Genomic DNA, 25,882 nt, shown 5'->3' with positions numbered 1-25,882 from the left:
TGTTCTTGTGCAGTAAATATCAACAGTGAAATTTTAGATATGTACTTTTTAATGGTGCCAAACTACACTTGGCACCACTAAAAAGTTGGTCTGGCTGCAGTTAGATCAGTCAAAGAAAACACTTTGCAATGAAATATTATTTACCAAGTTTTCCTCCTCCCTCTTCTTGAAAATAGTAAGGATTTTAGCATTTTTTAATCTTGAAGAACGTCATTCCGTATTTACTAAAAAAACCTGTGCAAACATCAAACAAATTCTTCTTTTTCCTGCCTGACACTTTTAATGGTACACAAAATAAATATTCATCTAATTATCAATATTTAAGGCACATTTTGTATCACAATCCAATGGTAAACATTTTTCTTATCAAATGGCTGATCTTGACGTTGTTTAAAGCCCTATATGATTTCAGAAAAGTCAGTGACTCCAAGTGGAATTGCAACAATTCCTTGGATCTTGTAACAAACCTGAAGTGTAACTATTTCTCTTTAGCTACCTTCAATCCCAAAGAGCAAAGAATCCCATTCCAGGTGCGGCTGAAGATCTCTTAGGGAAAATGACTCAGACTAGAGTCTGCATAAAAAGAGGATTGCATGGCTTAGTTCTGCAAACATAAACTTTGTGGGTTTCAGAGCTGGTAAAGAGCTCGAAGAGGAAACCAGCAAAGGCAACTTTCTACTTCGAGGAAGGAAAGTCTACAAGGGCTAAACCTGGATGTGCTATTTCAGTTCAGGCAAAGGGGAAAATTAAAGTTTTGCAGTTTTATTCAGTTAAAGAGTGGTTCAGCAAGCTATATGTATATAGTATACACTAAAATGCAAGACTTGACTTTCCTGGGAAACCGTGAGAAAGGAGAGCAGAAACAAACCATTCTTACACTAAGAACTCTTCAGTCATGTCTTGCAGGCAATATAGAGTAAAAATAAATGACAGGAGATCCTTTCACAGGATGGCTTACCATGCCACTCATAGAATAAGAGTTGTTCTCCTGCCTGGCAACTTTACAAGCAAAGCCCAGAAGGAGAAGCCGGAAAATAATTTAGAAAAACCAAAGCTTAAAACCAGTGGCACACAAGTCTGGCTTCATTTTTCAATTTCATTTTTGGTTTCTCTGCATTTGGGTGGAACTCAGTCCCACAGATGTCTTCTTCAATATGAGAACCATCCTCTCTGGAACCACAGAGCTGCAGATGTCACGCTGGAATTCTCCTAGAGGCAAACTGCCAGATGTGAGGCTGCTCTATCTCTGATCCGACCGGGCAGTGCCTGGGCCAACTGACCCTCAGACCTGTGAGCCGAGCCGGTCACATCCGTGGCTGACACGGGCATTCGCACGCCTTTCTCCCGCTAAGAGCCTTGCGAGGTGGGCAGGACAGGTGTTCTTGACCCTCGTGGGATAGAAGAGGCAGTCGTGTCTGGGAGAGCGCCTGCTCACCCACACGTTTACCCCGCTGCAGGTCCCGAGCCTCAGCTCCAGATGGGCAAAGTGCCCGAGCGGAGCCTAGACCCCGTGCTTTCTATTCAATGTAAATGCCGCCGCTCCCACGTTATCACCAAATGTAAGGGAAGAATCTTCCAAGGCGCCCACCCTTTCTTGCCATAGACCTGCAGCCCGCCTAAACTAAACGTCGGAGTCGCGGGCCTGGGTGAATTCGGGGGCCTCGGGGTCGGGTACCTTGGGGGACCCGGGCCCCCGCCGCACCTGGACCCATCTGCGCCCCCAGGCCGGCTCCGCGCGCGGCGGCGCGGTTGAATCACCGAGGTGAGTCACCCTTTGCAGGGTCCCGGAGTTTCCTACCGGGAGGAGGCGGGGCAGGGGTGTGGAATCGCCGGGGGCCGCCCACCGCGAGGCCGGCTGACCCGGGCCGGGGGCGGGGAGTCCGGAGGAGCGGCGGGGGCGGGGGCCGGCAGAGGCGCGGGAGACCGCGCGGCCGGCCCTTTATAGCGCGCGGGGCACCGGCTCCCCCAGACTCTGGGCTCCCCGCTCCACCTCGCACTCCCTCTGGCCGGCTCTGCAGCCAACCTCCTCAGCCCCCGGGAAGCCACGAAACTCTTTCGATCTCGCCTCCAGCTCGTGGACATGGCGACACTTGCCTGGCCCCCGGTCCCGCGCCCCGAGACCGCCGTCACTCTGACGTTCCTGCTCGGCTGGGTCTTCGCCCAGGTGGCCGGCGCTACAGGTGAGTGGCACTCGCCCCTGGAAACCCAGGGCGCGCGGCTCGCGGGAGGGAGGCGACAGTCCTGGTTGGCAGCGGGCTCGCCCTGGTTCCCCGGGGCGCCCATGTTGCTCCCCGCGCCTACGGGACTCGGCTCACCCAGCCCGGCTTGAATGAACCCAGCCCCGCGGGCGCCGGCGGGAGTTGCTTCGAGGGACTTGGCGCCCCAGACCCCGCTGCCCCTTCTGCTAGAGAGGTTTGCCTGGGTCGTTCATTGTTGTTGCATAAGCGGACATTTGGCTCCCGCGTTAACAATGGGGAAAAGGGCTTCCCAGTGAGTTGCTACCTTCCATGTGATGCGGCGTGTTGGCGTGCAGAGGTTTGGATATTATCTTTCATTATATGTGCATCTTCCCTTAATAAAGAGCGACCCTGGTCTGTTCCTGGCCACTTTTGTTCTAGATTTGAGTATAGGCAATCCTAAAGGGCTGGACTGCTGCTTGGATTGGAGCAGGTACAACTTTGTCCATGCCCCGTATTTCTATGCGGGTTTCGGGACTGCGTAGGGACTGCGATCTACCTCTTACTGACAAAGCAGACCTTCATAATACATTATCCTGACCCAGTACATCCGGCGGCGTGCCAGGCCACGCGTCAACATGGGTCTCTGTGGAAGTTCAGTATAGAGAGATTTCAGATAAAAGTGGAAAAACTGAAGTTTGTCCTTTTTTTCATTTGTATGCAGTCCTAACTCTTGTCACACGTGTGAGATTCGCCTTTTTCCTGTAACTTATTGAAGACCCTTCCTGGCGGGTTGAACCTGACTCCCTGAGCTAAGTCCTGGACTGGCACATTGAAGGCTCTGGGCTCTTCACGGTCAATTTATAGACAGGGCTTTCCCCATGAATAATTTCAAACGAAAATGTCAAGATTCTTGCCGGTGTCCTGGGATTCACAAGGTGAATCTTGTCATGAAGAAATTCTGGGTCTAGAAAAAATTTGAAGGTTCGTTTTCTCTTGATAATTCACTAATGAAGCTTTTGTGGTTGAAAAATGAAAAGTGAGGTTTTTGGTGATGTCAGGTGGGAAGGTGTTTTATACATCAACACACTCGTGTGTGGAGAAGTACATGCAGTAACAGCTGTTTCACTGTTGTTTAAAGGCACTGCAGATACTGTGGCAGCATATAATTTAACTTGGAAGTCAACTAATTTCAAGACAATTTTGGAGTGGCAACCCAAACCCATCAATCATGTCTACACTGTGCAGATAAGGTAAGCTAGGTATAAAAAAAGAAAATTAAGTTTTTGATGTTTCTACTGTCCTATGCCGAACACGAATGTCTTTAAAGCTGATTACTGGATGAAATTATTTAACAGATGACAAAGAGGAAGGGATTCATGGCAGTTTGCTGGCTGGTATCATTCTCTGACAAGCCTGCAACATTTCCAGACCTCAAACTGAGTGGACATTTTAATTGTTTTTGGAAATGACGGGAAAATTCCTAAATGGAGTATAAACTGTGGAGAGGTGAACCGTCTTGAGTAGGCCCTGAAGTGTGCTTTGGGTCGTGATAGATTAGTTACATTTCATCTCAACACGGATGTCTTTTTTCTGTTACTGTCTAGACTGTGAGCCATGTCTATCTAACACCTTAGGAAGAGTGGGGGAGGAATTTCAATGTATACATTGCCCTTAAGCAGTGTTTGATTCATTCATCTTTGGACTCTGTGAATCAAAATTTGGCAGCACACATGTTCTCAATGGAGGAGGCCAAATGGGTGACTCAGAGCCTGGCAGAGCAGAAATACTCCGCTGTCTGTACCCTCCTGGTCTAGGGTGGCTCTCCTCGGTGCCTCAACTCTGATTGGCAGCTGTCCCCAGGAGCTGATAATTCAGCATATTCAATCTAAAGGTTATGTCTTTTTTGATGGTTTTCACCATATTCTTGGCAAGTTTTTGGTTTTTGAAATGTTCTAGGAGGCTTGGAAGCTTGGCAGAGATCTTACGAAATAGAGAATAGCTGCTGTGGAAATTATTTTAACGCTAATTGTACAAAGGTACAAAAGTAGCACCAGCAAAATTAAAGGTATTTTGTGGTTTTGTTTAGCTTGTGCCAAGCCCTTTACAGCATTAGGAATGCAACTTCTAGGTATGCTATGGATCTTTTAAGTGAATGTTCTTGTTTTTCAAAATGACCTTCATGGTAACAGTTGCCAAACCAGAAGGGAGAATTTGCGTGCATACATGCATGCGTGTGTGGATATGTATAGAGAGAAAGGGGGAGAGGGAAAGATGAAGGAATTTCATAACCTGAAATAACGATTACAATTATGGTCAAACTTGTCAATTCAGATTTCACCAATTCAGAATTAGTAATTTCTCTGATACAGGCCTGAAGTTTACCTTAGTAAACACTTTCCTTCTAGATGATAAAAACTAGATTTTGGGAGGAATGCTTACCTCCTAAATATAGTCAGTCTAATATTTGAGGGACACGTGGGATTATATTTATGATTCACCTGCTTTTTAAACATAAGCCTTTGTTAACTGTAAGTTCTTGAACTTTATAAGGCTGCTTTTTTAAAAATGGGCACAGCTCCTGATCTGCAAACATCAGAGCGCAGGGCTACGGCTTGGGGGATGCTGGCCAACTCACGGTGGTCCTGTGGACTAGACAGTCTCTTGCTGTTGTGCTGGAAGGCCTGGGAGCTTTTTCATCAGCCCCTGCCTGAGATCTGCCCACTTCTCCTGCCCACCCCAGGAATAAATGAAATTCGTGGTTAAAAAGGACCAGAGCAATCATTTTACAGATGAGGAAACTGTTGCTCTGGGAAGTGAGGGACTTATTCATGACTACACTGGTGGTGAGTGCCCATGCCAGGTCTGGAACCAAGGACTTCCCTGTACCTGCACACCACCCTTCAGGTGACTCTGGCACAGCTGATGGGAGGCCCCAAAGCAGGGAGTAAGAAGGAAAGCCATGCCCACTGCATCTCCTCACTGGGCCTTCCTCCCTGCTTGTTTTCCTTCCCTACAGTTAGCATTGGAAGCGGCTGCCCCTCTTCTCTCCCCACTGCTCTCACTGCTGCAGCCTGGCTCCAGCTGCAGGACACTGTTGCGGTGGAGAAGCCCCTCCTTGGAGCTCCAACTGCATTGTTCACCTTTGCTAGCAGTTTTCCATGGTGGTTGGGAAATGTTCATGGCTTAAGCCTTAGCACAAGCCATCACCTGTAATATTTATTCCGTGGAAATGTTCTGAACTCTAAAGTTGAATTTATGGCACTTTTGGAAAACAACCTGCAACCAAATTAGTGACTGTCTTCTGTTGGAATTTTTTTAGTTAACTCAAAATTGCAAATCAGAGGGTTTGCAATGTCTGGAGGAACCTTGGAGGCTTTTAAAGTGTTGATGCTCTTAATGACATTCAGAGGGATTTTCTACAGACTTGTCCCTTCCTTACCTGTTTACACAGTTTTACTAGTTAACCATGATACTGTATATATCCTTGTGCTAAACTTTGCTGTAGAGTATGTGGTCCCTGCTGTGAGCTGGGAGGAACCAAATACTGTGTCTCTGTGGTACATGGAAAGCTGCAGGAGACTTTCTCATGTTATCTGAACAACTATTTGCTATAGTGATAAAAAGAAAACAGCATAGTCTCATTTGCTTTTGCTTTTTGAAATGGAAATAATATAATAAAACACATTTTGGTTATTCTGGACCAAAATAGCCTCTCTACTTTTATCACATAAAGTTAAATAAATAGGAACCAAAAATATTTCAATATCAATCTCAGTTTGTGCACTTTAAGATAAAGGATGTGCTCACCCATATCCATTTTGGCCTGGTTCCTTAGTTCAGATTTTGAGAGAAAATATATTTATGGCTTTTATGTGTGAATTTAGACAATGGACTCCATATGGTGCCTGGTTTTCCCAGGCAAACGATCGCATAGTCAGAGAGACCGTACAGCCCTGCTGCTTGATGGGGTGCACAAGGTCATGCACTCCTCATACCAGGCAGACTGTGTTCATATGAAAAGCATCATGGAGAAATTTATTCGGGGGACAGGGGAGGGAGAGGTGGATGCTCAGCTGGGAGATCTGAAGGTTCCTGGAGCAGGTGGACTTGGAACCTGGCCTTGAACATTGGGTCTGACTCTGGCAGTCAATGATGCCAAAGGGAAGAGCAGCATGACTGTCACTTTCCGTGGGGCAGAAATGTGTGAATCAAATTGTGGTGACACTTAACCTATTTATTATTTTGGTCATTTAAAAGAATTTCATTTTCAGTAGAAGTCCTTTAAATCCTTTTCCCTTCAATGATGTCTCACAAAAGAACGATCTGTCTTTAGCTTTTTAGTCTCAGACTTTGTTGGACAGATACTACCTGTATTGTTATTCTGTAATCTTTGTTCAGATGGATTCACATCTTGCAAAAGCAGGGGAGGCATGCAGCGTCATGGGCAAACAGACCCAGCCACTCATGTATGTGACCTCGTGCAAGTTGCTTAGTGTCTGTGAGCTTCAGTGTCCTCATGGATGAAAGAGATCCAGTACCTTCTTGGAAGGATTATTTCAAATGAAGTAACATGCTTAAAGGGTCCGGTTGAGTACCTGGCATATAGAGGAGTCAATGGATGATTAATAATAGCATTAATAGTGGTCATGAGAGAATATAGGTATAGCATGTCATTGTGTAGGTTCACTATATAGACTCTATGCTGCATGGAATGTGGAACATGATGTAACAAACAATATAATCCGGCATAATAAGTAGAATATAGTGAACAATCTCACTTTGTCTTAGTTGCCTCATCTTGATGGGAAACTGCTCTTTGTCCCCTGGAACCATGACAGAGTGTCCACATTCTAAGAAAGATATTTAACAAAATGGTTGGGAATACAGACCCAGGAGTCAAATAGCTGTCTGGTTCAAAATCCAGCTGTGTGATTTGGAACTAGTCACCCAGTCTCACTTTGTCTGGGTTGCCTTAGCTGTAAAAACAGGGCAAATTACAGAGCCGTCCACTATGAGGCCTTAGCTGTAAAAACAGGGCAAATTACAGAGCCGTCCCCTATGAGGACTCAACATGCATCCAAAGTGCTCAGTGTTGCCAGATATGATGGCTCACACCTGGAATTTCAGCACTTTCGGAAGCCGAAGCAGGAGGATCACCTGAGGCCAGCAGTTTGAGGCCAGCCTGGGCAACATAGCAAGACCCCATTTCTACGAAACAATGTTTTACAAAAAGCAAAGTGCTCGGCACAGTAACTGCATCATTAGGGTTGATTGTAGAGCTCCCGAGGTTAGCACAGAACAGCACAGCCAGGAAGCAGCCTATTGTGTTGGGTTTAATTGTAACATTTCACTTATTTTTCTTTCTTCTTTTCTTTCTTTAGCACTAAGTCAGGAGACTGGAAAAACAAATGCTTTCACATAACAGACACAGAGTGCGACCTCACCGACGAAATAGTGAAGGACGTGAACCAGACGTACTTGGCGCGGGTCCTCTCCTACCCGGCAGGGGATGTGGGTAGCGCCGGTTCTGCAGGGGAGCCTCTGTTTGTGAACTCCCCAGAGTTCACACCTTACCTGGATAGTAAGTGGCTTGGGCTGTAATACCTTTTATTCTTGTTGTAAACATCTGAATATTCTTGTGATCTTGTGCCTTTAGGGGCTACTAAATAAAAATTTTTATTCTTTCTCGGAAACTGGTTAAGTACCACAGCCCTCTTCACACATTCCAGATGTGGTAGGAGAGTCACAGAATGTGAACTTTGGAGCTGATGACAGTGTCATCAAGTAACTTTCTTTCCTAGTCTGTCCTCAGACCGTATTACTGTCCTCAGTGAGCAGCTGAATGTGCGCTGGGAGAGGGCAGGGCAGGGAAGAGGTGAGGATAGGACATCCACTGAGGCTGGGCTTTCAGCTTTTCCCTATATGTATCGTATATCCTGATTTTTCTGTCCCATTATAAGACCAAAAATCCCACTTGAGGATTTTTCCCAAAATGATGGAGAAAGTCCATGGTTTCCCTCTGAGCCCATAATCACCTCATCATGCTGACCATTTCCAAGCAGTTGGCCATGATTTGAGTTCCATGATGCACCAGCACCTGCCCAGCCATCTGCCTGTGGCCCTCGTATGGTTTTGGAAAGGTGGAATACGTTCCTCCTCAGCCTTTGCCTCCGTGAGCTGACCCTAGGAGCCAGTAAGAAAATGCAGGTAATTCCTGTCAAGTAGAAGATTTAAGTTCTTTTCGCCAGGACTGTGGCTCTGAGCTGGGCATTTTACATGAACGCGTGCAGCACATTGAGTGCAGTGAAATTAGCTTCTCTTGGAAGGTCAGCTGTCTGGAGTGAAGGTGTTGTGTTAGTGGGTTTTCTGTGTTTACCCCTGGCCGGCCCAGTGAGAGAACAGTTTCTCAAAGTAGGAATGGTGAGGAGAAGGGGTGGATGGACAACTAACCAACCATTCTCCTCTGCTAGCTACGAAATTGGGGGCGCGACCCCAGGTGAATGTGGCTGCCTTGCCAGAGACCCGTTCGTAAGACCCTCCAGACCCCCAGGGTGCTTCTGCCTATGTCTGTTGTGGCCCCAGGCAAGAATGCAGCTGTGTCAGCAACCCCTCTGGTGACTGAGGCATGGTGGACATTCATGCCCCCTAGTTTATGACATCCTCGTGATTCTCTTTTATATTAATAGTTCTTGAGTTTTTTTGTAAGCTACTTCAAATCCTTCCTTGGTGCAAGACAGGAAATATTTTATATGTTTATTTCGCATGTGCACACACGTATTTGGCCTGTGCATTGATGTCCGTTCACTGTCATTTAACCAAAGCACATGGGATAATTGAGCCATTGCAGAGACCCAGTAGTTAAATCCAGTTTTTCAACGTACCAAGGACATTTCCTGGGCTTTTTCATAGCCCTACATGTTTTTGAACCTAAAATACAGTTTATGCTACCACCCTATTCAATATAGTGGCCACTAGCCACATGTGGCTGTTGACCACTTGACATATGACTAATGCTGTAAGTATAAAGTACGCACTGGAACTCAAAAAGTGTAGCAATTTTTTTATATTGATTACATGTTAAAATGATCATATTTCAGATATATGCAGTTGACTCAAGCATTGCATAGCTGAGAGTCACTGACTCCCTGTGTAGTTGAAAATTCGAGTATAACTTTCAACTCCCCAAAAACTTAACTACTAATAGCCTACCTATTAGTTGACTGCTGACTGGAGCCTTACCAATAAGACAAATAATCGATTAACACACATTTTGTATGTTCCATGTATTATATACTACATTCTTACAATAAAGTAAGCTAGAGGAAAGAAAATGTTATTAAGATAATTATAAGGAAGAGAGGCTCACGCCTATAATCCCAGCACTTCAGGACGCTAAGGTGGGTGGATCACTTGAGGTCAGAAGTTCAAGACCAGCTTGGCCAACATGGTGAAAATCCCTCTCTACTAAAAATACAAAAATTAGTCGTGCGTAGTGGTGGGTGCCTGTAATCCCAGCTACTTGAGAGGCTAAGGGAGGAGAACCATTTCAGCCCAGGTGGTGGAGGTTGCAGTGAGCCGAGATCACACCACTGCACTCCAGCCTGGGCAACAGAGACTGCCTCACAAAAAAGAAAATTATAAGGAAGAGAAAATGTATTTACTATTAATTAAGTGGAAGTGGATCATCATAAAGGTTTTCATCCTCATCATCTTCCTATTGAGTAGGCTCAGAAGGAGGAGGAGGAGGAAGAGCAGGGGTCACGGCAGGAAGTGGAAGAGGTGGAGGCAGTAGGGGGAGGCAGGCACACTTGGTGTAACTTTTATTGAAAAAAATTTGCATGTAAGCACAGAGTCCAAACCCATGTTATTCAGGAGTCAACTGTCTTTAGTTAAATAAAATATATTAAAATTCATTTCACCTGTTCCTTTTTACTTTTTCTAATGTGACTACCAGAAAATTTAAAATGACATCTGAGGCTTCGCTGTCTTTCTTTTGGGCAGCATTGCCACAGAATGTCTTAGGATTCAGCTCTGGGCCGCCACACCTGCTTTTCTCAGGGAGCTGGTTCTATGCAGACATTTTATGTGAGAGATAATTAAGTTGTCAATTGTGATAACAAAACGGGATTTAACTTTGTACAGAATTCTTTGGTTCCAACCGAGCTCATTTCCTTTGTTTCAGCAAACCTTGGACAGCCAGCAATTAAGAGTTTTGAACAAGTCCAGACAAAACTGAATGTGACAGTGCAAGATGCGCGGACTTTAGTCAGAATAAATGACACATTCCTAAGCCTCCGGGATATTTTTGGCAAGGACTTAATTTATACACTTTATTACTGGAGAGCTTCAAGTACGGGAAAGGTAAGCATTTTTAATTTGTTTTTATGACCTGTTTTAAATTGTGGATACTTGGGTTTTACAGCCCATTTCTTCCCCAATTCAAAAATAGCAGAACAGGGTTTTTGAGAAGGTGGTGGAGTAGAAGCATGGTCACCTGCTGTGGGGAGGGGTGGACGACAGGCCCTGGTCCTACCTGTGACTCTGCACTGCATGTGACTCTGGGCAGGGCCCCTCGGAAACTCAGGTTCCTCAGCCAATGCGCTGGATCAGATCTTCTCTAAAGGTCCTGCCATGCTCACATTTCTCCCTCTATTGAGGATCCCAGGGACAATAATTTTGGTTTTGGTTCAATGCGTAATACTTCCTTCCTTTTTCTTTTACTGTAAATATCTTCTGAAGGCCAAATAGGGTTCAGTATGCCTAAATTGAATCTTTTCAGTCTTGGAAAAGGCATTTTTAGCAGTGATCGGGGCAACTGATTAGCGAAGTCTTCTAATCCTTCACGTGTCAGCTATGTTTGTGTCAGCTTTGCTTAGAACCTAGGTTTTTACTCTGCAGTGACTTAGTAAAGGGGAAAGAATTCACTGTGAGCCCAGATGAATTAAGAACTCTATCTTTTTACAGAAAACAGCCAAAACAAACACTAATGAGTTTTCAATTGATGTGGATAAAGGAGAAAACTACTGTTTCAATGTTCAAGCGGTGATTCCATCCCGAAAAGCTAACCCCAAGAGTGTAGAGAGCACCATCGAGTGTACCAGCCATGAGAAAAGGGATTTCAGAGGTGAGTGGCTCTGCCGGCCATTTGCCTGGGGGTATGTGTGCCCTGGGGAGTACATAGCTCCACCCTCAGGGCTAGGATATACTTCCTTGGTTAAATAGGAAGAAAAACTGCCTTGAGGTTTTTGTTGTTGGTTCGGTTTGGTTTTGCTTTTGCTTTTGGTACTGTTGAGACTGTGGACATTGAGCGATGTTTCTGTGTTGTTCGGGTCCTTGTATTAGCAAGTGTTTTCCTGAGCACCTACCATGCGCTAAGCACTCTGCGGACCACTGGATCCACAAACTATGTTTAGGATTTGGCATCAAGTCACAGATTTCCCTGGGCATATTTTCATGCTTAAATTCTAACTCCGGGGGTAGCTTCTGGGCCAGCTATAGCAGGACCCAGTAGACATTTGTGAGTACCCACCGTGGGCTGTCACCACAGAGGCTATGCAGGCTAACCTGTCAAGGGAAGGGATTGAGTATATCAAATATCCCCACGTGCATGCCTGTGTGTGTATGGTAGGCACATGTGTGTACATGCATGTGCATACGTTGGGAGCTCAGACACATTGTGTGAGGAACAGTCCCTAACCAGAAGTGCTGTGGGCATTCAGACTCATGCATAAGGCTGCAAGCCTGTGCATCTCACTCCATGCCTTACAAGGAAAGTATTCTGAATACTTTCAGAGAAGAAAAGAGTCAGGGGATATAAATGATGACTTGTGCCGGTGTGGTGGTTCACACCTGTAGTCCCAGCCCTTTGGGAGGCCCAAGCGGGCAAATCACCTGAGGTCAGGAGTTCAGGACCAGCCTGGGCAACATGGTAAAACCACATCTCTACTAAAAATACAAAAAGTAGCTTGGTATGGTTGTATGTGTGTGTAGTCCCAGCTACTCGGGAGATTGAGACAGGAGAATTGCTTGAACCTGGGATGTGGAGGCTGCAGTGAGCTGAGATTGCACCACTGGACTTCAGCCTGGGCGACAGAGCGAGACTCCATTTCAAAGAAACGATGGCTTAGCTCCATGTGAAGATGAGATTTGAACATTTTAAAACACTTTAAATAAACTATTCTCTCCTCTTTATTGCCACTGACAGGAGAGGTTTCTCTTTACCTCTGGTCCTGCACCCCTCTCAGCCATCCTACCACAGCCTTCCGTCATCATCCGAAAGCCCAGCTCTCATTCCACTGCCTCTCCTTTTGTGCACACACTTCTCTGCTTCCCTGGCCCTTCTCTGTTTGCTAAAATGCGTCCTTGGAGAGGCATTTCAAATGCCACTTCCACCAGGAAGCCTTCCTACTGCCCCAACTAGTTGCTATTTCTACTTCACCTGAATCCTGGCAGCACTCGGGCTCTCCCATTTTGTACTCAGGGTTCATCTTCTACTCTGATCATTGCCGTCAATCTCAGCATCGCTTTTAGGCACTTCTTCCCAGCATTGTTCTGACCTCCAACTACATATCTTTTCTGGGCTGTGCATTATTCAGTTTGTTAAAAACCCATTAAATGCGATTAGCCATTGCCAATTACTCTGAAACATTCAGGGTTTAACAAATTCTTTCCTAATCTAAGTGTGGTAGAAAGAGTGGAAGAAAAAAATTTCAAATTGCACAAAAATAGGATGGTGTAATTTGGGGCTATGTCCTCAATTTTGCCTACTGATAAATGGGATTTGAGCTCTCCAAGTTGACTGGATGCCTTTTATTTTTCAGAAATGTTCTTTATCATTGGAGCTGTGGTATTTGTGGTCATCATCCTTGTCATCATCCTGGCTGTATCTCTACACAAGTGCAGAAAGGCAAGAGTGGGGCGGGGCTGGAAGGAGAACTCTCCGCTGAATGTTGCATAAAGGAAGCAGCGTTGGCGCTACTGCAAAGGCTGTGTTGCACTGTGAGAACTTTTAAGAGAATAGAATACGTGGAAACACAAATGAGTATTTCAGAGCAGAAGACCCTGGAATTCAAAAAAAGCTCTTGATATGACCTGTTACTACCATTAGCATTCTGGTTTTGCCATCAGCATTAGCCACTTTGAAATGTCACAAACGGTACTACAACCAATTCCAAGTTTTAATTTTTAACACTATGGCACCTTTTGCACATATACTTTAGATTATATATTCCGCACTTAAGGAGAAACCATGGCATCCAAGCAAAAACGAATGACCAAACGCCTTAAAAAATCCTGCGTGGACTTTTTGAAAAGCTTTTGAGAGGCTGACTTCAATTCATGTAGGAAAGTAAAATGGAAATTGGGTGAATTTCTGGGACTTTTCTAACATACGTATGTCTGTAATATGGTGTTTAGGTTCTTTTTTTTGAGAGTGTATTTGGAAATTCAGAACAATGGGCAAACTTTTGTAGGAATGTTACGGATGGGAGACATCGGTATTTTGGGCACCTCCCTAATATGTTTCCAGTCTGAACTTTAACTGACTTAAGTGGTATTAAACCTTTGAGAGCTAACTATATTTTTATAAGACTACTGTACAAACTAGAGTTTATGATTTAAGGTACTTAAAGCTTCTATGGTTGACATTGTTTATATATAATTTTTAAAAAATATTTTGTATGTGGGGATTTTCTATTTATGTAGATAATATTGTTCTATTTGTATATATTGAGATAATTTATTTAATATACTTTTATATAAATAAAGGTGATGGAATCGTTACTGTTGTTCTTATTCTGTCTTCCATTTATGATTTATATATGATTTGGTGTTTGTATTGGCTCGACTACAGTAACAAATGACTGTAAAGTTGTCAGCGGCTTTGAACAACACATCTTTTTCACTTGTAATATTTTGGTGACTGTAGGCTGACTGCACCTCTTCTCAATGTCTTCTTATTCTAGCATGCAAACCAATGGAGAAGCCCTTAATGAGATGAAGGCAGAGGGAAAAACAAAAAACCGGTAGAAACAGGCAACCACAGCTTCAGGCTTTAAGCCCGTCTCCTACACTTCTGCTCTGTACGGGCCACCGTCACCTCTGTTCACATGCTACTGCCCCAAGCAAGTGACCAAGCCTGACGATACTCTGCCTGCTAGAGTCACCACAAGGCACATGACAGGGGATAGGGATGTCATCTTACAGCGAAGGGAAAAGAGTGCGCTCTCTTCAGTCTTGGAGAGATTTCTTCCCATTGGCACTAGTTTGACTACTTGGAGATGAGAAAACAAACATTCTTGGGATAATTGTATTGAAAGAAAATCAGGTAAAAGAACAATATAAGATAGGGAGAGATAGAAGTGGATCTCTAGAGCCAATTAAAAGCAAGCTAGACTTCAGCTCACTATCCAGCTGTTATTAAATTTTAAGTCTATTTTGTTCCTTTGCATCAAAGGACTTTAACATTGTCAATAAAATTCCAAACATGAACTGTTTTATGTAACACCACATCCTAAGGAAGAATGCCTGAAACAAAACTTTGATGTCCTCATAAAAATGATAGCCATTTTGGAGACATTATGGAAAACAGACCAGTGGTCGGTTTGTTTTTTGTTTGTTTGTTTTTGTGCTGACGCTGGAGAGGCTGAATCTCGCACTCTTGTAGTGTTTTGTTGCACCGGAGAAAAGGGACACATTTGCAGCAGAGTCAACAAAAGAGAAACTGGCATGGGGGCACGTCCTCAAGGAAGGGTGCTTCAGCCATTATCTTGAATTCCTGCTCACATGGGGCTACCTGGGACAAAGAGCTTAGTGAATTACATGAGGAGACAGAACAAGCTACAGGAGAGGGTGCCGATCCAGAAATTTCCCTGCCAGGATTAATTATAGCATTATGTAATTTCTTGACCTTATTATCTAAGGAATTTGAATTACTCCACTAAGGAAAATACTGACAGACTGAAAACAGGTCTGGGTACTAACAAGGAATCTGGCTGATCACAAGGAAGGGATTCATTAAAGACCATAATGAGGCTGAACCGCAGTAATCAGAGAGCTTCCACACAGCAAATGTTAACCACTCCCTACTTTGCCACATCCCTCCTATTTGCTGAGACCTCACCTCCGCTACTAAAAATCAGCCACAGTGATTGACAGTGGAGCAGAAACCATACTACAGACTATTGGCCGCTATCCGGAAACTGCTGCCCCCTAGTGGACCAAATTGCATTTCGTTACTTGATAGTAATGCACCCCATAGAGTTAATTGTTACTAAACCAAACTATCATGCATTCTTTGTTTAGTTTTAGTTTTCGTTGTTTTGTTTTGTTTTTTTTGGACAGAGTCTGGCTCTGTCACCAGGCTGGAGTGCAGTAGTGAGATCTCGGCTCACTGCAAGCTCTGCTTCCCAGGTTCAAGCAATTTTCGTGCCTCAGCCTCATGAGTAGCTGGGATTACAGGTCTGAGCTACCAGGTCCGGCTAATTTTTATATTTTTAGTAGAGACAGGGTTTTGCCATGTTGGCCAAGCTGTTCTCGAATTCCTGACCTCAAGTGATTCACCCACCTCCCAAAAGTGCTGAGATTATAGGTGTGAGCCACCGTGCCCAGCCCTTTCATGCATTCTAAAGATATTTTTCCAATCTTAAATTATTAACTGAATTTGGCTTACATATATGAAACTAATACTCATGAAATCCGAAGACATTTTAGTTTAGTTACAGCTTATGGCTTATAATCTAAGGAACTGCCCCTTAAACAATTATCTGTATTTATCAAATTGTGAATAAACTCATTCCCAGATGCTCTTTTTAGCTGTTCTAGGACATGTGTGTTAAATTGTGTGATTTTCCTCCAATAGTTGCTTGGAAGGTTTATACTGTTATGACATCACCTGACTGTCATTCAGACGCTTAGAATGAATGCTTATGCTCTCCTTTCCCACAGCCCTTGCTTTTCAGCTGCGATCTAGGTGATTCCAGCTTTGCCAGTCAGCACATTCCTTCTTCATGGCTGCAAAAATTGGTTTAGGGGTAGGCACGTGACCTAACCACGCCTAAGAGGAGTGCATCTCAAGGCTTTTTCTGGGAATGGCAGGATGCTCTTTCTTGATGGAACATAACGCAGAGACAGCCGCAAGAGCTGCGGGCAGCAGTCTTGAGACCACAAAGGGAGCAAGCTTTACATGGAGTTGACATATTGGAGAGCAGTGCAGAGCAAGTCTTTGCTTTTCATTTATTTGGCTAGACCTTTGAATTTTACATTTGTCTCGCATGTGTTTGCAATCACTCTTTGAGACATGTTATAGATGGCTGCTTAAAAAAAAAAAAAAGAAAGAAAGAAAACAGAAGTGAAGTCTTTGGTGACAGCACCAAGCTGCTGGATCAAGCCTTGCTCAAAGTCCCAACCCATGGACTTTTCACTGGACATTATCTAATAATTGTTTAAGTAAGTTGAGTCAGGTTTTCTGTTCCTTGTAGTCAAAAGCACCCTAATATGCTGTATAAGCATTGACCATGGAGTATAAACACACAGAGAAGGTGCCTAGAATGTGAACTTACAGTGTAAAAGAACTTTCATTTTCATGCCTTTTCAATTACTTAATGACTGCCCCCTAAAATTATCCCTTTGTTCCAGCTGTTTAAGTTTCTCCTGTATTATTTGATCATTCCTAGCAGAAGATAAACATCCTGTATTATTTTCTATCTGATAAAAAAACAAACCTCCTTTGACCCCTGGAATCCCTCATCTGGATTTTCTCCTCAGCTTCCTATTCCTTCTTGGATACCACCTTCTTTCCAACTTCTAAATATTGGATTATCTTAGTGCTTGAACTAAGATAATTAGTTCTCATTAGATCTTTCATTCTTTATCAATAATCACTCTCTAGGTAACGTATTCAAGTCCATGACTCTATTATCAAGCTCTATCGTGCCAGATGCCCATAATACCTGGATGCTGACGATTCCCAAATACTTCTCACAGCCCTCAACCTCTTTCCTGAACTCCAGAGCTGCACTGTTGATCCAAATACTTACACAACCTCTCTACCTGGGTATTTAACAGACATCTTAATTGTGATACATGCGAAGAGAATCTTTCATTTCTCCCAACCCCAAAACCTATTTCTCCCCAAGTCTTTCCCATTTTAAGAAGCAGCCACCGTTGTCTGAGGCCAGAACTCGTGGTGTTTGTCATTGACTTCTCTTTCTTCTCCCGTTCAATCTGTCAGCAAAGCCTGCTGTCTCTACCTTTAAAACACACCAATTCCAAAGGTCACCTCGTCTGCTCTCCCTCTACTTCAAGCCACTCCCGTGACCCACTGGATGACTGCAATAGCCTCCTGGCTGGCCTCCTGTTCCCACAGTTATTCCCCTACTATTTTCCTTGCAGCAACCTGCGTAATCTGTTTAAAAATAATAAATTATGTTTTAAAGGGTATCCCTGTCAACTCTCTATGCCCATAGGGTTCTATGAGCAGTTTTGTAATGTGTCAATTTGGCTAATCTGGAACTACGTTTCGCAGAGTCCTCGTCCCTGTATGGTTCTAGATTATAGTTAACCAAAAGATAAATTTTCGCAAGATTTGGACAGGAGAAGTGAAGCAGCAGCCACCATTTGGTCATCATCGTTAGAGGTGGCGAGAAACAAATGCAGGGATGCTCCCAGATTCTAGCTTGCCCTGGCTCTCCCTGACTCTGTAACTAGATTTTCTACCTCATTTCTCATTCTCCTGACCAATAGGAACCCCAGGCCCCACACTGGATGCAGAGCAATCTTCCACCAGCTCTTTTTCACCAGTTCTCTCTCTCTCTCTCTCTCTCTCTCTCTCTCGCTCTCTCTCTCATTCTCTCTCTCTCTCTCGTTCTCTCTCTCTCTCTCTCTCTCTCTCGTTCAAGGAGGAAATGACCATATTCTTCTGTGGGGATCTATGAAGACTTCAAAGAAGAGGTGGCTGTGAAGGATGAAATGATCCTTCCTTCTACAGTCCCACTGGCTTCCAAAGCAGAGCACCCAATGGAAGCATGAGGACCAAAAGGCTGCTCAGCGCAGGCCAGTGCATGCACCAGGAGCTTCCTGTCCAGCCCTTCACCATTTAGTGCAGCTCCCTACTCCAGAGCCAGCAGACTTCATGACTTCCCATACACAATGTCCCCACAGTGGTCCGAATAGAAGAGTCCATGGACACAACAGCAATCATTTTCTTCATTTCTCCAACACTTGATTTTTTATGTAGGCTTCCTTTCCACCGGAAGATGGAAATCATCCAAAGCAATTTGGTGACTCCTTCTGGGTCACCTACCTTTCTGCTGGAGTTGTGTTCAAGTGCACATCCCATCACCACTGCAAGTGCCCTCTAGATCCCTCCACATCCCCTCTAACCCCTCCCTCCAGCGTAGGAAGCCCTTTTCAAGTCTGAGAGTGGCAGCCTGGAGTGGGGAAGCCTCTGTTTTGTTGCCATCTTCTCTTTCAAATCTGTGGTCTGTGCACTAGTCCTGCTGTTCACGCTGTCCGGAACCAGCAGAGACCCCACTTTTCTCTGCTTTTAGCTGCCATATCCCTTCCAGAGACAGTGATCACAGAACTGCTGAGCTGACTAAATGGAGGAAAGGGTCAAGGGTCAAAAGACAGACCCAGGAAAAAGCATAGATGGATATTTCAAAGGACACCATTTCATCATTCCAACTGATGAAAGGATTAAAAAATCATTCACATGAAAGTGTCAGTGACTCATAATACTTTACCAAGAGTTGCTGAGACCAGCTCAGTCATAGAGACCCCCGACCCAGGTGGCGCTGAAGGAATTAAGAAACAAACAAAGATGGAGTGCAAAAGTGGGATCAGAGTGGGGCCGTCAGGGGGCTGACAGCATTTCCCAGCTGACAACCCAGAGCAGACTCTGACCCACGTGTTTATTCTTTGTGAACAAGTGATTATTTTTAATAAGCGGGTGCTTTATGTTTCTTCATAGAATAAAGATACTCTAAACAGGCAGATAGTGCCTGTTCACTACTACGATAGAAATAAGCTAAAGAACACTTGGTGAGTCAGCAATTGGGACAAGGTCAAATATCCTGTGTTTTGGGAGCTGGTTTAACTAGTCCGTGACCGGTACATACTGCTTGCTTATTCTAGCAGTTTCCTGCCTGGGGATGGCTCAGTGTTCTCTGCCATCGCCTCTCAGTAAACAACATATACTCCATCACACACACGTCAAGACCTCCTCACAGCAGAGTCATACTCGTAAAATGAAAAAAAAATGAGAGAGTAAAGGTAGAATTTTATTTATCAGCTATTGTGAGGGGATTTGGTGCGAAGCCTTAGAACAGCATGCGCTGCCAAGCATTCTCAGAGAGGTTCATTCACACACACATACACACGCACGCACACACACACACACACACACACACACATAAACAACTGGCTGCTCTGAAAAGCCATCTTTGCATTGTTCCTTGTCCGACTCCTTGCTCGCCTCCGCCGCGCGCCTCCTTCGCCCTCGCAGACTCCGGCAGCTTTATCGCCAGAGTCCTTGAAATCTCCCTTTCTTTTTAATCCCCCGCATCGAATCACCGGCGGGCCCCACCATGTCAGAGGCAGCGGTAGACACCAGCTCCGAAATCACCAAGGACTTGAAGGAGAAGAAGGAAGTTGTGGAAGAGGCGGAAAATGGAAGAGACGCCCCTGCTAACGGGAATGCGAATGAGGAAAATGGGGAGCAGGAGGCTGACAGTGAGGTAGATGAAGAAGAGGAAGAAGGTGGGGAGGACGAGGAGGAGGAAGACGAAGGTGATGGTGAGGAGGAGGATGGAGATGAAGATGAGGAAGCTGAGTCTGCTACGGGCAAGCGGGCAGGTGAAGATGATGAGGATGATGAGGATGATACCGATACCAAGAAGCAGAAGACCCACGGGGATGATTAGACAGCAAAAAAGGAAAAGTTAAAATAAAACAAAAACAAAGGCCGCCGTGACCTATTCACCCTCCACTTCCGGTCTCAGAATCTAAATGTGGTCACCTTCGAGTAGAGAGGCCGGCCCGCCCGCCCACCGCGGGCAGTGCCAGCCGCAGATGACACGCCGCGCTCTCTACTACCCAACCCAAACCATGAGAATTTGCAACAGGGGAGGAAAAAAGAACCAAAACTTCCAAGGCCCTGCTTTTTTTCTTAAAAGTACTTTAAGAAGGAAATTTGTTTGTATTTTTTATTCACATTATATATTTTTGTACCTATTGTTAGGGTCAGTCATTTTTAATGATCTCCGATGACCAAACCAGGCTTCGGAGTGTTCTCTGTCCTACTTCTGACTTTACTTGTGGTGTGGCCGTGTTCATTAGAATCTCAAAGGAGGAAAAAAAAACCTTGTAAAAAAAAAAAAAGCGAAAACGACAACAGAAAAACAATCGTATTCCGAGCATTCCAGTACCTTTGTCGTATATGTACTTGGCTGTACTATAAGTAGTTGGTTTGTATGAGATGGTTTAAAGGCCAAAGATTAAACGGTTTCCTTTTTTTCCTTTTTTGTCTATGAAGTTGCTGTTTATTTATTTATTTATTGGCCTGTTTGATGTATGTGTGAAACAATGTTGTCCAACAATAAACAGGAATTTTATTTTTCTGAGTTGTTCTAACAACAACAAAACAAATGGACTCATTCAAAATATGTAAAGAACTCCAATAGATCATAAAGAAAATGTCAAACAATCCAGTAGATCAATGACAATCACAAAAAAGGTAGAATGTTTAAAACGAGTTTGAAATTTAAAAGTTTGAAATACTATTGAAGTGACACAATATTTTCTTGGAAAATCAATCTAGACCCACACTCTGACATTTATTCTAGCAAAAGTACTGTCATTCAGTTTGATCTAATGGTATAAGGTAAGTTTTGAAGGCCAAAAGAAACTGGTTTCTAATTCTTATTCGACTCCTCACTAGATTTGTGACCCAGGGAAATTTTGTAATCTTTCTGAGTCTGTTTTCTCATCAGGAGCCGGACAATACATAAGTAATAGATTGTATACACAATTAAATATCATCTTACGGCAGTGGACATCAAGCATAATTCAGTATTAATAATATATTTACGTTGAGCTCTTTTTTTACCTACTTTAAAACTGTAGACAAACAACAATTGACAAAGAATAGACAAAATGTTCGAACATAAATATTCTTCCATTGTTTCTAGGAATAAGTCACATACAGTAAAAATAATTAGAGAGGACCTAGTTCATATCGAACTACCTTCCCCAAACCCTGAAACAGGTCTGCTTTCTAACACCCGAGATGAAAGTTGTCTATTCCGGACAGAGCGAACTGCAGGGGTTTGACTCTGCATATGTATGACCCAGTCAACCCATGTAGTCTCCTTTGTCTGGAATTGACAAAAGCAGTCTGCTCCAGCCTTAGAACAGCATGGGCTGCCAAGCGTTCTCAGAGAGGCTCTTGACTTCGACTCTAGATGTCCTGAGAAGTATGTTCATGTGGGTTGGTTTAAGGCCAGGTGAATCACATAATCAGTGTTCTCACCAGTGTCAAAGTCAGTGGAAGGATACCAGTCCCCAGAGCTCTATTCCAGGCCATGGAATGCTCCATTGGAGGGGTGGTGCGCATATGAATACCAATCATGAGAAATACTGGAAATGGACAGGAGGCATAAATAAATAATGTCTACCCTCCACTAAAACCCAGGAGTGATGTCTTGAAGAGGACATAAGTACAAATCTTTGTGACTCTGGATGAAACATTTCTTAAGTAGGCACAAGCAACCCTGAAGTAGATAAATGGACTTTAGGAAAATAAAAAATCTTTCATGCTTCCAAGAACTCTGGCAAGAAAGATAAAAGATAATCCACATAATGGGAGAACTATTTGCAAATCACATGCCTGACAAGGGTCTAGTATCTAGAGTATATAAAGAATGCATATAACTGAGCAAAAAAGACAAATTACCCAATTTAACAATAAGAGAAAAGGTTTGAATAGACATTTCTATAAAGGATACATACAAATGACCAAAAAGCAGATCAAAGATGTTCAGTGTTTTTCATCATTAGGAAAATATAAACAAAATTAGATACCACATCAGACCCACTAATATGACTTTACAGAAAGGACAACATATGTTTGGAAAGTTATGGAGAAAATGGAATTCTTATATATTGCTAGTGGGAATATAAAATGGTGTAGCCACTGAGATAGGAAGACGGTCTGTCAGTTTCTCAAAAACTGAAACATAAAGTCACATATGAGGCAGCAATTGCACTCCTAGGTATATCACCAAAAAATTGAAAACAGATTTCCACTCAAAAATATGTGCAAAGATGTTCATAGCAGCATGATTTATAATAGTGAAAGAGTGGAAACATCCCAAACTGCCATCAGTTGATGAACAGATAAACAAAATGTGGTGTAACTATAAAATGGAATATCATTTGGCCGTTAAAAGGATTGAAGTGCTAATGCATGCTACAACAAGGATGAACCTTGAGAACATTGTGCTACATAAGAGATGCAGATGTAAAGGCCACATTGCATTATTCCACATACAGGAAATGACCAGAACAAGTATATCTAGAGAGAGAGAAGGTAGATTAGTGGTTGTCAGGGACTGCAAAAATGGCAGAATTGGAGAGTGACTGCCAATAAGGATAGGCATGCTTTTTGGCATCACAAATGTATTCTGGAATTAGGTAGTGGTAATGGTTACAAAACCTTTGGAATATGCTGAATAGTATGCTTAAAAATGGTGAATTTTGTGATATATGAATTGTACTTTAGAAGATTATACTTTAGGAGTAATAATTATAACAGTAATAAAGTGAGGTATCTTTTTACATCTCCATGCCCTGCATTTTTATTTTGATTTTTAAAAAAAGCATTTTAGGGCCATGTTCAGTGGCTTGTTCCTATAATCCCAGCCCTACTGGAGGCTTAGGTGGGAGGATTGCTTGAGGGCAGAAGTTTGAGACTAGCCTGAGCAACACAGCAAGACCTTATCTTTACAAAAAATTACAAAATTAGTTGGGAATGGTGATGTGTGCCTAGAGTTCCAGCTACTTTGGATGCTCAGAGAGGAGGATCACTTGAGCCAAGCGGTTCGATGTTGCAGTGAGCTATAATGACCGCATGACAGAACGAGACCCTGTCTCAAAAAGAGTCATCTTAGAGTAATAGTAATTGGCCAGAATAGGATGTTGACAGCACGTTGTGAGGAAATGTATTAGATAAAACAAATTAAATTCAAAAAGTTTTTTTTGGCAGAGATGGGGTACAGGGGAGACAAACACCTACTTGGAAAGAACCCACACAACTGAATTGGAAAATGTGAGAAGGGGTTTGTGCCAGAGGGACTCTACCTGAGATCTCGCTCCAGTACTTCCAGCAAAGGAAACTTGGGCAGGTTACAGACCCTCTGTGCCTTGGTTACATCACCAGCAAAATAGAAAGAATCATCCCATAAACTGTAAGGTTCATGGTATCAGAGGTTCGCCAAACTGACTGTACATCTAAGTCATGTCAACAACTTCCAGGCCCCACCTGAGCCCACTGAATCAGAATCCCTGAAAGGAGGACAATAAACTTGTATTATCACTGACCTTCCCAGGTTTTTCTTACTCTGATCAACTTGGGGTTAGGAACCACTGAGCTGCATCACATCATTCCGAAGCCAAAACACAAAAGTAGAGCAAGAATATTCTCAATAGAGTCTCTAAAACTCAGGAGAAACTGTTGGGGGAAGCTAGAAGTGAAGGAGACCCTGCTTGCTGGGCTCTTCTTAACCTTAGCCTCAGTACAGCAGGGACAGGAGTCCTTCCGGACACATGTCTCAGGGAATGACAGTCCAGTATTGAAAGAGTGGAAGCCCTAGTTTCAAATTCAAGCTTGCTTTGAGTTGAAGTTAAGTTTACCTCTTTTGGCACAGCAACAGGGCTAATCTTCTACCGACTGCTCACTTTACAGGAAAAAGAAATCATACTTCAAACTAAGATTCAAACTTCAGCAGACATGAGTAAGTAAAAAAGTCTTATAAATCTATTCCAGCCACATAACAAGGAACCAGACATTTAGCAAGTTCTTTCACGTTCAGGACATTTGTGTTCACTAGATCAGAGGCACTGAGATGTGAAGAAAAGACCCCCTAAAAAGGGAAAGCATTCCTTCCTGTCCTAGGACATCACAGCCAACCTCAGAAAAGTGGGAACGCAGCTCTCCGCTCTGCAGTATGAGTTGCTTTTGTATCTGGAATGTGTGTGACATCTTGAGACCTGGACTCATTTCAGAGAGCTTTGGGAGGAGCCTGAATCACTGGGAACTGGACAGTGTGTGGAGATGGTTTAGCAGGTCAAGGGTAAGTGGAGGAGCACGGCCAGGTCACACTGAGAGACAATGAGCAGCACTGATAGGGATAATCAAAGATTAAAAACAAAAGTTTGTGCTTCCACTTCAGGAACTGAAACCAATAACTAATTTGCTCTTATAAGTAATAACAAGTATTTTCCTATTTACATAAGAATCTAATCTCAAAACAGAAATTAGAAAAAATATTAAGTCCAGGACATAAAACTTAAGCTATAGCTGAAATTTACTCTTTCTAAATAGAGCCAAGAGTAAAATCTTCTCCATAAAATATATATCATGGTTATAAAAAGGCCAAAGTCTTAATGAGAATCATTGCTATTCAATAGAAGAGCAAATTAAATAGAGTCAAGGGCAGACCCAAGTCTCATACTTCTTTTGTATATTCCAAAGTTCCAGTGAAATTCCAGGTGATAGAGACTATGTCCTGCACTGTTAAAGCAAGGTGCAGACGCTTGTGAATTTTGGTCCCAATAGTCTAGGAGGGCACACCTAGGTCCTGGAAAATGATACAAGAATGAATATTCTTCTCATGACTCATTCTGGTCATTCTAATGAAACCACAGAAACAAAAACATGGAACTGTGGTCAAATACATGATTTGCTATCCCTCTTCTTCAGCTTTTTTACCTGTTTCTTACAGATGATAACACGGCCTCAAGGATTATGATGAAAATATGATGTCCAACTATGTGTACACTTTTAAACAAAATGCCTAGTACAAACTGGAAGTTAATAATTATGGAAAAATTATGTGAATCTACTGAATTATATGGATTTTATGAACATTTTCTGAATAATTACTGATTGCTTTTATTGGCAGTGCTCAAAACTCATCGCTGGGTGACCTCGAGTAAACCATGTAACTTTGCGAACCTGCAGTTTCATTATTTGTAAAATGAAGAAACTTGAGAGCTTTTCATTCTGGCTCAGAATGCCAGGTCTCCCAGACACCAGAAAATAGATGTATTTACAGCCTCCGATACATCTCAAAGCACTGTCATTACACAGTGTAGCTGGAGGATGGTGCAGGTTGCTGAGAGGCAGGTTTTCAAATGGGATTGACCCAGTCCTCCTTCCTTCACTTCTACCTGAATGCTGGGTAGCCTATGTAACACTCATCGCACCTTCAACTCACGCAAGTCCGGCAGCCAAACTTAGGAGACCTGGACTTCGGGACAATTTCCCAAGTCCTACCCTCACAAAATCTAGGTGAGGAAAAAAGCTGAGAAAGTGAGGAGGTGGTTCCCTACTCATCCCTCTCATCCCAAACTCAGCTCCTACTGCACAGGAACACTGAGGATTATCAACCACCCCGACTATGACACCATGATCTTGCCAGGTT

General features: G+C 43.4%; 1 protein-coding gene across 2 annotated transcripts; it reads left to right on the top strand.

The window, feature by feature from the left end:
- The first annotated feature begins 1,967 nt into the window (after positions 1–1,967).
- Positions 1,968–13,961, top strand: F3 (coagulation factor III, tissue factor). Of its 2 annotated transcripts, XM_002751122.6 has the most exons (6): positions 1,968–2,180; positions 3,319–3,430; positions 7,562–7,761; positions 10,363–10,541; positions 11,145–11,304; positions 13,001–13,961. In XM_002751122.6, the coding sequence occupies exons 1-6, from the start codon at positions 2,081–2,083 to the stop codon at positions 13,135–13,137; spliced, it is 888 nt and encodes a 295-aa protein (XP_002751168.1). In that variant the 5' UTR covers positions 1,968–2,080; the 3' UTR covers positions 13,138–13,961. The 2 variants fall into 2 exon arrangements, with proteins under 2 accessions (XP_002751168.1, XP_078189196.1); XM_078333070.1 differs by lacking the exon at positions 11,145–11,304 and having other exon boundaries at positions 13,001–13,955.
- Positions 13,962–25,882: the final 11,921 nt, after the last annotated feature.

This window comes from Callithrix jacchus, chromosome 7 (genome assembly GCF_049354715.1).
Source record: "Callithrix jacchus isolate 240 chromosome 7, calJac240_pri, whole genome shotgun sequence".
NCBI classification, from domain to species: domain Eukaryota; kingdom Metazoa; phylum Chordata; class Mammalia; order Primates; family Cebidae; genus Callithrix; species Callithrix jacchus.
Note: the sequence above shows the minus strand (reverse complement) of the source record. Positions and strands in the feature narration are given on the sequence as shown.

Coding starts and splice junctions, on each gene's coding strand:
- F3 (XM_002751122.6), top strand. CDS start 2,081: ATGGCGACACTTGCCTGGCCCCCGGTCCCGCGCCCCGAGACCGCCGTC. Junction 2,181..3,318: donor CCAGGTGGCCGGCGCTACAG/GTGAGTGGCACT, acceptor TGTTGTTTAAAG/GCACTGCAGATACTGTGGCA. Junction 3,431..7,561: donor GTCTACACTGTGCAGATAAG/GTAAGCTAGGTA, acceptor TTCTTTCTTTAG/CACTAAGTCAGGAGACTGGA.